General features: G+C 39.1%; 1 protein-coding gene across 6 annotated transcripts; it reads left to right on the top strand.

Moving 5' to 3' along the window:
- Nucleotides 1-267: 267 nt before the first annotated feature.
- LOC119802758 (polyadenylate-binding protein 4-like) lies at nt 268-2,208 on the top strand. 6 transcript variants are annotated; one of them, XM_038313876.1, is made up of 2 exons: nt 268-1,672; nt 1,808-2,208. In XM_038313876.1, exons 1-2 carry the CDS (start codon nt 268-270, stop codon nt 2,206-2,208), a joined length of 1,806 nt encoding a protein of 601 aa, XP_038169804.1. The 6 variants fall into 6 exon arrangements, with proteins under 6 accessions (XP_038169804.1, XP_038169800.1, XP_038169803.1 ...); XM_038313872.1 differs by having other exon boundaries at nt 268-1,716; nt 1,801-2,208; XM_038313875.1 differs by having other exon boundaries at nt 268-1,721; nt 1,830-2,208.
- Nucleotides 2,209-11,743: the final 9,535 nt, after the last annotated feature.

Here is an 11,743-nt window from a genome sequence, read left to right as displayed (position 1 = left end):
TTTTAAGCCCCAAGCTAGGGCTGCTGGAGAGTCCAAACTCCAGGAGAGGGCCATATTGCTTTTGAAAGCCTTTTGTCTCCTGGCTTTTGTGATTCAGTGCAAGCCTTCCAGCACTCCCCTTCATCCTGCCTACTGCAGTCTCTCCCAGTGTTGCTGGTGCCACCTGCCTGTGCACTGGGGTGAGGGCCAGGACTCTTTGGAGCCCCTTTTGTCCTGAAGTGAGCCCTGTAAGAAGTCCTGGCAGGGCTCCTGTTGGGGGGTGGGGAGATGAATGCTGCAGCCAGCAGCTACCCCATGGCCTCCTTGTATGTGGGCGACCTGCACTCGGACATCACCGAAGCCATGCTATATGAAAAGTTCAGTCCTGTGGGGCCTGTGCTGTCCATCTGGGTATGCAGAGATATGATCACCCGCCGCTCTCTGGGTTATGCTTACGTCAACTTCCAGCAGCCAGCTGACGCTGAGAGAGCCTTGGACACCATGAACTTTGATGTGATTAAAGGAAAGCCCATTCGGATCATGTGGTCTCAGAGGGATCCCTCTTTGAGAAAGTCTGGTGTGGGGAATGTCTTCATCAAGAATCTGGACAAATCTATAGACAACAAGGCACTTTATGATACCTTTTCAGCCTTTGGAAACATCCTGTCCTGTAAGGTGGTTTGTGATGAGAATGGCTCTAAGGGTTATGCCTTTGTCCACTTCGAGACTCAAGAGGCTGCAGACAAGGCCATCGAGAAGATGAATGGCATGCTCCTCAATGACCGCAAAGTGTTTGTGGGCAGATTCAAGTCTCGCAAAGAGCGTGAAGCTGAGCTTGGAGCCAAGGCCAAGGAATTCACCAATGTTTATATCAAAAACTTTGGGGAAGACGTGGATGATGATAACCTGAAAGAGCTATTCAGTCAGTTTGGTAAAACCCTAAGTGTCAAAGTGATGAGAGATCCCAGTGGGAAATCCAAAGGCTTTGGCTTTGTAAGTTACGAGAAGCACGAGGATGCCATTAAGGCTGTGGAAGAAATGAATGGAAAGGAAATGAGTGGGAAAGCCCTATTTGTAGGCCGTGCACAGAAAAAAGTAGAACGTCAAGCTGAATTAAAACGGAAATTTGAGCAGCTGAAGCAGGAGCGAATTCGTCGGTACCAGGGAGTGAATCTCTACATTAAGAACTTGGACGACACCATTGATGATGAGAAATTACGAAAGGAGTTTTCTCGTTTTGGATCGATCACCAGCGCTAAGGTGATGCTAGAAGATGGGAGAAGCAAAGGGTTTGGCTTTGTCTGCTTCTCGTCTCCTGAAGAGGCAACCAAAGCAGTCACTGAGATGAACGGACGAATTGTGGGCTCCAAGCCACTGTATGTTGCCCTGGCACAGAGGAAGGAAGAGCGGAGAACTCACCTGACCAACCAGTATATGCAGCTTGTGGCTGGCATGAGAGTACTCCCTGCTAATGCCATCTTGAATCTATTCCAGCCTGCGGCTGGTGGCTACTACATGCCAGCAGTTCCTCAGGCTCAGGGAAGACCTCCATGTTACACACCTAACCAACTAGCACAGATGAGGCCCAATCAACGCTGGCAGCTAGGCGGTAGACCTCAAGGCTTCCAAGGAATGCAAAGTGCTATACTGCAGTCTGGGCCTCGTCCAGCTCTTCACCATCTGGCTCCAACTGGTAATGCTCCATCCTCTCGTGGCCTTCCTACTACCACTCAGAGAGTCGGGTCTGAGTGCCCCGATCACTTGGCTATGGACTTTGGTGGGGCTGGTGCCACCCAGCAAGGGCTGACTGACAGCTACCAGTCTGGAGGTGTCCCTGCGTCCATGCCAAGCCTTGCACCTCGTTCTGCAGTCGCTGCCACTGCTCCCAGGGCTGTGGCTCAATACAAGTACGACTCCAGTGTCCGAAGCCCTCACCCTGCCATTCAGCCGCTGCAGGCACCTCAGCCTGCAGTCCATGTCCAGGGCCAGGAGCCTATGACTGCCTCGATGCTGGCTGCAGCACCCCTCCAGGAGCAGAAGCAGATGCTGGGGGAGCGTTTGTTCCCACTTATCCAGACAATGCATTCAAACCTGGCTGGCAAGATCACAGGGATGCTGCTGGAAATCGACAACTCGGAGCTGCTCCACATGCTGGAGTCCCCTGAGTACCTCCGTTCCAAGGTGGATGAAGCTGTGGCAGTCCTGCAGGCTCATCAAGTTAAGGAATAAGCTGCCCAGATGGTGGGCACTGCTATTGCTGCTGCTGCTGGTACCTCTTAGACAAGGAAAATGAGTCAAAAGACAAATAATCCCTCACTCATGGCATTCAGCTGAGGTCTGAAGACTCCCTGGTTGGTCTGCCAAGTTCCACACCAAGAACCACAAGTTGCAAATTCAATAGATCATTTTTCATCAAGAGGTCAATTATGAAGGACCTAGAATTTTTCAATTATGAGAACATATCTCTGGGTTCTGCTATAGCCCAGGAGGTAACCTTTTTTTTTTTTTCTATTGTGTATTCTGATTTTTCCCCTCCTGGGAATTGGATTTAATGTACCAAAGACTTTTAAGTTTCTCAATAAAGAAAAAAAAACCTCTATAAAAAATTTAAACTGTTTGAATTCAGTCATCTTCTGCATGGAATTTATTAATATGTGGAATAATATGGTTAAACAGCATGGTACTGTGGCTGTGTAAGAAATACTTACCGAATTGGTGGAACTGACAGGATTTAATTTTTCCAGAACTATCATGGCTACTAGAAAGCAGTTCTTTCCTTTCATTGACATCTTATGAAGAAAGACCTGAAAAGGTGATCTCAAAGTGTTATAACCAATGTGCTGATGCACACTTGGGGTCTTTCTACTTACTTTCTTGTGTTCTCCATATGAGATGTGATGTATGACCTCTGAGGAAGGTATGTTGTACGGGAGATGCATGCTCTGTTATTTTGAATTATGTGGATGATAACAGTGTTTACCCTGCGATTTTCCACACTATGCCTTGTCCCATCTCCACTGAGGGATCCTTCCATCCCCATTGTGTGTGCAAAAACATGGCTGTCCATACCACAGACACTAGTGTCTATATTCCCTATGAGGATGTGGACAGAAAGGAAAACTGGTTATAAATATAAAAAGAAAAGCAGTTACAAGGGACAAATTTATTTATTGTGTTAAAGTAGGACTTATAAGGTTCCACATTTAAAAGCTCATTTGCTTTTTAGCAGCTCAGAGGCAGGTAACTGATAATCTATTTGTAGTAACAAATAGTACACATATAAATCAGTCTGCTTGTGTAGGGATTTCAAAATTTTAGGACATCACTGTATCTTGGGACTTATGCTTTCTGTATATCAAACCTGATCACCACAATTTTTAACCTCTTAAGGAGATGTGCTATTCTTTTTCTTGATGATGACAGCTTTGTTTTTCTGCCACATTACACACTGGGAATATACATTTTTGTATTAAGTTTTTTTAGAGTTTATTTTTTTTCTTTGAATCTCTCTATACTCTATATCTCTCTTTAAGGAGAAGATTAAAGCCGTGGCTTTGATGGCTAGATCCAGCCCATTCCTTACCTTTCCAGCCTCATGGCAGAGGTATCACTGGAGCCATTTTTATTGCCACAACTCTGTGGTGTTTCAAGGTCCCTGCCAGCAAGCAAGCTGCAGTATTCTGCTCACAGACCACACTCAGTCAGACAGCCTCCCTGAAAGAGGCAGAGTTTGCCCTGCAGGACAGCCCAGAAAGCCAGCATTTTCAAACGACACAGCATTTTTCCTGCTATGGCTGGAAACCAAAAAGCATGAAGTCACCTTATTGTCAACACTATTTAAGTGTTTCCTGGCAGGACCTCCTAAAGAGCTGTAGGCTTTTGCAGGTAAAGCTGAGTCAGGAAGCCTCTCTTAAATGATAACTCTTGCTTGCCAATAGTAAACAGTGCAGACCAATGAAATTGTTTCTTCAAAGAAAACATGCCTTTTTCTATTCTTTCCCAAGCTTTCTCAGGCTTTCTGTTGATGCAGTTATCCACTTGGGCACCATTCTGTAACATGAGTGGTGAAGGAGAATTGTCTGTATTCTGTCATTCAGTTATTTTTATAAAACTCTAATTGGCCAGGCAAGAAGTATAGGCCAGTCCAACCAGACAGGAAGTAGAGGCTGGGTGATGAGAACAGGAGAATGCTGGAAAGGAGGAAGCCCATTCCTACCATTCTTGCCTAGACGACCAACAAGCAAGATGTAATCTACCTGGCTGGCTAACATTGTTAAATATAATGGAGTAATATACATTATATGAGCTAATACAAAGCATGAGCTAATGGGCCAATCAGTTTTATAATTTATATAGATCTCTGTGTGATTTCTTTGGGGCTTGCCGGCTTTGGGGTACCAGGCAGGACAGAAAGCCCAACAAGCAGGACTCAAGTTAGAAATTAATTCTCTCTAGTGATATCTCTATATTGCCCAGGAGAGTATTCTACCTTTAAATTTATGTGATTCTTCTGCTCCATGCTCTAGTGAGCTGTGACCCCTGGAAAATAACCAAAGTTGTCATAAAAGTCCCTTAATATATTTATTTGTGAATTAGTGTTTAGGATATCATTTGTTTAGAAATTCAACTGAATTAATTGATAGTATGAGTTACAGAAATGAGAATTATTTATATGTTAGAATGAGTTCTTTGAATTCTTTATGAACTTTATATGGATTAATTTATGTCATTTTCTCTTGCTGTATTATATTGTCCTTATATTTTATCAAATGTCCCTAGTAAATATGGGATCCATTATGAAATTTCAACATCTAATACAGCTGGCAGAAGCATTAAAAGAAATGTTGAGTAGAAATGTGGAGAAAATGCATGTTTGATTGTTATTATATGCTCTATTGTGTTTTCCTAATATGGAATAATAAAACTTACAGATAAAATGTGCCTAAGAATTTTTTTATGATTGCATTTGGTTTAAAATTATACTTTCTCTTCCATATTTGTTGAGTGCTTTTAATATTGAAAGGGTTGTGGAATTTTAAAATATATTCTGTCCCTCTCTTTAGGTAATGATGCATAGTTTTTATGCGTGTGTAGCATAACCAAACCCTTTATTTTAATCTTAGAAGAGTGTGTCTTATATTCCCATTGATTTCTCGTTTGGTTTTTCTTCCCTTTTGATTCTGTGTTTCAGCAGTATATTTAGATAAAATTTCCTTTTTTATTACTTCATAAATAATCGTTTGAATTTCATATATGTGAGTGCTTTTTTAGGTATGTCTTTTAATACCTGCTGCTTTGTGTCACTTAAAGGTCACAAAGTGTTTTCAGATCCAATGCACTAATGTTACAGAACTTTTTGAGCATCTTGTAGGTGCTGGAAATTAAATTATTCTTCTCTGTAAGACTGGCAATTGTTAATAGCTGTTGAGCCATCTATCCAAGGCTTATCATATTTGACTTCTAAGTTTTTCTGTAAGTATTCTGTAATTGTTACATTACTTGTTTGAAACTGTTTAATTTGTGTTTTGTTCATTCTGTTAACAAAGAAATTGTAAGGATAATTATTTTTCTAAAAAAATTAAAAACCCCTGTCAATCATGATTTAAATACAAATGCACTACATGAGCTTAAAAGAGACAAGGCCAGATGAGTCTCAGAAAAAAATATCAACCATGGATCTTCATCTGGATTCTGAAGATTCAGATTTGGCTGAAGCTTTAGTGGAGAGGTTTCCTGATGGCATCTCACTCTAGGAACTAGTGCTGAAAAGTTGCTCACACTCTATACATCGGCTAATTGAGAATCCCCATGTTATTTACTATTTAACACCAGAAGAACCATCCCTGATGAGGACTGATCATTGAACTGACTCATGAGGTAACACCATTTTTGTAGGCATAAGTTTTATTCTTTTCTTTTTTTTTTTTTTTTTTGCCCATAGCAGTATAGTCAGAGTGGGTTTTTCTGATAACCATAACTTATCTAAACTCAAATTCTGGCCACATTAGCATTATCAGGTATGGGTTCTACCTCATAGAATAGCACTTTAAATCAATAGAAAGTACTTGGTTAGTTCCACATTTAACCAAGATTAACATATGTTGCTAGTGATGTTCAAGAGTTACTTCTCCCTCAAAAATATGCAGTGAACCTTCCAGATCATGAACAGTTGTCAGTATGTATGAAGTTTTTGAGGACAGGACCAATATTCAATTGTGATGACATCAGCAAGAATGCCCTCAGCAATATTGTGAAAAAGTACAGGACTAGAAGAAATCACAGCACTCAAATGTAGTGTAACTTGATATTATATATTAATATTTTTAATGGAAAGTGATAATCTAGAAGCAGAATCAGCACAGGGGCTAAGAACACAGCAGTGTGTGTTTAGATACTAAGTGATAAATAATTTCATTTTTAATGCCCTTGCATGACTGAGTTATTCTACCCAAACCCAATTTCTCTTCCTGTTGCTTGTGGTGGATGCTCTGAAAATGCCTCCTTTACTCATTTCTCATAAATTTATATAATGTCAAACCATTACTTTTCCATCTTACAGACTGAAACTTCACAAGTAAGTATTAAGTTCTTAAAGCCTAATGATTTTCAAGGTGGTTTATGTTATTTAATCAAACAATGAAAGAGGAAAGACAGATTTCCTCAGTTATCACAGGCCTCAGAAGCTTCAATATGTTGATATTAGTTCCCATACTCATACACTCAGTTCATTTACCTGAACAAAGACCACAACATTAAAAAGTAAGCATATATACTAAAGATAGACTAGTGATTGGAGCGGAATTCTTGTTATTATGGTGAAGAACATCTAGTACATTTTCTAATATGTCTTTTTCAACACATGAATACTGAAGAGATTATGTTATGAGTATAAATTTTCTCTGTGAAGCCAAAATTAATGCCAAATGCACACAGACAGATTGGAGACAGAAAAGAAATCTTACAAACAAGTATGTAATTGTTTGGAGTATTCATGCATTATAAATTTTTCTTTGTAAAATTAATGACACACCTTATATTTTAATCTTCATGGCATAGTTAGACACAGTATGAAAATTAGTGATGGTCAGTGTGGGGCCTAAATATAATTACTCCACTTATAAATAACAGCTCATTTTATGTATACACAAACACACACATACACACAAAAATAATTGCGTGAGGTACATATGCGTATATGCACATACATGTACATTTCTATATAAATGTGTATACATTTATAGACAGAATATATACATGGGGAGAATTTATTCATTGCATTTGTGAAGTATAACATGGTAAATCAGAAAAAGAGAGTTACAAGCAGTAATTGTGTTTCAGGAATATAGACAGGTACTGTATCCAGCAACCAAATACAGGTTTAATTTCTATTTTCCAGAATGATTTTTGTATTTATCAATTTGAGTGCGGGCCCTAGGAGTAAACTCATAAATCCGAATCCTCTGCTTGACCTGTTGAATCCCATAATCCAAACTAGCAGCCGGAAGGGAGGAAGAAAAAAAGGGACAGATGCAGGCTCTGAGTTCACCTATATAGTATAAGAAGCCATGCCCCAGTAGGCAGGTAATCACAAGATGCAGGTCTTCCTACAGCAGTTTTGTTTTGTTGATATTTGTATTAAGAACCCAAAGAAATCACATTTTCCCCTCATATACACTTTCAACTTCGTAGCTTCGGCTGCAAAATACATTCCAGTCAGGACAAGAGTGAATCAGCAACTCTGATGGAGATCTCCAAGAGTACAGCAAGATTTGCCTCCATTGGTAGAATTGAGAACACTCCCCTTATTGGTTCTTAAATCGTGCTTAAAATGAATGTACACACTCATTCAATCAAAGCCCAGGAGTGCAAATAAAATCATGAGAGTGCAAGTTCTTACCAGTCGGATATAGCTATCGTCCAGCTTAGTTGGACCTGCCTATAACCAGCCTGACTGAAATTGTCAGAGACAAGTAAGACTGTCCCCAATAGGTAAAGGTGTCAGAGCCTGTGGAAACATCAAACTCAGATACTTGTTAATTCCCAGCTTTATGGGTCCAAGCACCTGTTGCTTTCACATGTGATGGAAATAGGATCATGCTTCAAGCTACTGTTTCAATGTATATGCATATTTATTAAATATATGTTTATATATGCATATTTTATATAGTAGAGTATTTCATATATGAGTCCTGCATTTATACTCATTCCCACTTTTTTTTCTGCCTTCTCCTGCAATACCATGGATGCTGTACCATATCCAAATAAATGCAACTTCTTCAGACATAATTTGATCTTACATTTAAAAATACATACATAAAAAGCACAGAATGTGAACATAATGATTTGAATATATACAATTTTTAGCATTGATATTTTAGATCGTTAGGCCTATTGTTGTCTGTGGGTCCATGTATATATATTTATAACACAGTAAGGAATGATATGACTTCATGTAATTTGCAGATGATAATTCTGTGTCTGGATGCACAATCTCTCTAGCCAATTGTCAAAGGGCAGGTTAATGTATAAGGCAAAATTTGTTTTCCCATGAATAGTACATGTCTCCCTTCTCAAAGAAAGATAGAATGAAAACTTCATTCATGCTTTGGCACTCCATCCACTAATTCACAATGAAGGGCTATGTGTTGACAAGTTATAGAATTTGGAGTAGATGGTATTTTAATCAAGTGTTCAGATTTGATTTTGTACTTCTCTTAGCTATGATATTGACATTTAAAAAGCAATATTGGTATGAATAGTAACAGTAGGTATTTTAACAGCTTAGTGGACAGTATCTTAGATATCAATTGTGAAAGACATTGTTAGAAGGACCTTATTTTCAAAAATAAGGAAAAAATCAGATTTCTTCTGGATGAGGATATTTTGTACACTGGGGGATCTGCAGCATTGCTCTTATTCCACATTGTGGGGTTTAAAAATGCAGCAGATATCCTTAAATGAAACAAATCTTTTAGTCCAGGTGGAAGACTAATAAAGTTGAAAGTTGTGTAAATCAAATTTGCAAAAGCAAAAGAGAGAATCAGAGACAGAAACATAGTAAAACAGGTGGTAATGTACAAAACCATCTGTGGCATCTCTGAGTTATGCTCTTTTTGTTTTCTTTTGTTTTTAGTGTCTGCACTGCCTTTTAGATGGCTATATCACCAACCTTCCAATGTAGAAATAAGAAACACTGGTACCTGTTCTTGGAATTCACACATTAAAAACCTTAAAACCTATCATCACCAGTCAATCACAGGCCTGGAGATATAGGGAGTGACTGTCATAACTCTGAGTTTTACTTACCGGCTTGCATTCCTTGACTGGTAAATTAAGTACCTGTGAGAAACACTGTGTTACTATGACATTGCTGATTTACCTCTGCATCCAACTAGTATGTGACAGATATTTGAGCATACTTGTACTCTTGAATTCCCAGCATCTGACTTTACATGCATAATTCTGTTATTATAAAACACACAGACTTTAGTAAATCTCGTCATAGACTCCCAATGTAAAATATTATCAGAGTTGCTTATGTATTTATTCTACTGATGCTCAAAAGCCAGATTTTCTTAGGTCAGTTATGATAGCCCTGAGATTTGGAAATGTGGTAGTATAGACTCCATATATACATGCACTCACAGGCGGTTTACAAGGAAGTAGTATTGCTTGGAGAGAAAGTCTAGTGAAGATGATGTAGTGAATTTGTTCAAAATTACAATACTCATGTATTAATGCTGAACAGAATATTTATAAACATGACTTGGCTCTGTGAATTTAAAATTAATGGAAAATGCATGCAGACATGTGTTTAGCCACACATAAAATCATACAAACAAATGTGCAAACATTGAGAGTATAATTAATCCCTCAGACATTATTGTATACAGTAATCATATTTGGGATATTCAGAACAGAGCAAGAAAAGAACATTTCCATTTAAAAGCATTTCATATCGGTTACTCATACACACACACAAACACACACAAGCACATGTACGTATGTCTGTATAAACATGTGAGGACAACATATACTTAAGAACGTAAGCACTTCATTTGGGGAAGCTAATATGAAATATCAGAAATTCTCAGCTGCAGGCAGCAAATTTTCATTCAAGAATCAGAAAAGCCAGCTCATGGCAGAGGCACACTGTTACATAGATAGCCACAGATAGTCCAGGTCGTCTGATAGAGGATCACCCCATTCTGTCCAGAAGTTGACATTTTCCTTTTGATATTGGAGTCAGAGCCCTGGGTACACTGCATCTTTTTCTCTCTTTCACTTTCGATTTCACTGCTCTGCTGCAGCACACATTCACTGGGGAGAGAAGAATGAATCTGCAGTTCCCATGGAGATCTCCAAGAGAACAGCAGCAGCATTTGCCTCCATTGGTGGAATTGAGATCACTCCCCTCATTGGTTCTTTATTTGTGCGCAATTTGAATGCAGACACTCATTCAATCAGAGCCCATGAGTTCAAATAAAAGCAGCACCATTGAGCATTCCTACCAGTCGGGTCTGGCTATAGGCCAGGTCTTAGTTGGACCTGCCTATAACCAGCCCGACTGTAAACTGTCAGCTACAAGGCAGACTGCTTCTGATATATACAGGTGTCAGAGCCTGTGGAAATCAGCGGTCTGGATTGTTTGATTGTCAGCATTATGGTGCTGAGCACTTGTTTCTTTCGTGTGTTCCAGAAGTATGATCCTGCTTCTGTAGCTACTGTTTCTTTTTTTAGACTTCATTTTTTCGTAATTTCAATATTCCACAAGGAATGTTTAACAGAATATTTTGTGAGAATGAATTGTCAAAGTGGAAAGGAAATTAATGCCAAATTCAAGCCAACATTTGTGTAACCACACATGAAGTCATATGAAAAAGAAGAAATTGCTGAGAGTAAAGGAATTTCATGAATCTTTCATTCTAAAATGAATGCCTTAGATTATTACCTGATCATCATGAGACTCATACAGTATCCAAATTAGGGATGTTCAAAGTAGGGCTTAAAATTAACATTTACACTAACAAGCATTTCATATCAGGCACTCATTCACATACCAAAGTACACATACACACACATATACACACATACATACACACACACAAACACACAAACACACACACAAGTTTATATAAGCATGTTAGAACGTAATACATACGATAGAAAAGCTTAATTTCAGAAATTAATATTTATGCTTGGGTAATATAATATGGCATTTCAGCCACTAGCATCAATTGATGACTTCAACCCAAATCACCCAGCTCCTGGAAGAGACCAAGGCTTTCATGTAGATTTTCAGGTTGTTTGACAGCCTCTTAGAGGACTGCTCCTATTTGACAGAGGATGGATTTTATTTTGATAATTTGAGCCAGAGCCCAGGGAAAATTACATTTCCATCACTTTCACTTTATGATTCACAGCATCAGCTACAAAATACATTCATTCATGTGGGGACAAGATTGCTCTTTCAGAGAGCTCCAAGAGCACAGCAGGATTTGCTATCATGACTAGATTGAGATTCTTATTGGTTCTAATTTCATGCTCAATTTTAGTGCTCACACTCCTTCAAATAGAGGCCAGGAGCGCTAATAAAATTTCAGCAGTGTGGATTCATACTAGTCTGGCTATAATCCAGGTCTCAGTTGGACCTGGGTATAACCAAAGTCCCACTGTAGTTTGACACAAAAAGCACCCTGCTCTGACCTATGCAGGAGACTTGTGTCTGCTACGTCAGCATCCGAGTACCAATGATGGAAAGTAA

The sequence above is a fragment of the Arvicola amphibius genome, chromosome 12 (assembly GCF_903992535.2).
Source record: "Arvicola amphibius chromosome 12, mArvAmp1.2, whole genome shotgun sequence".
In the NCBI taxonomy this organism is placed as follows: Eukaryota; Metazoa; Chordata; class Mammalia; order Rodentia; family Cricetidae; genus Arvicola; species Arvicola amphibius.
Note: the sequence above shows the minus strand (reverse complement) of the source record. Positions and strands in the feature narration are given on the sequence as shown.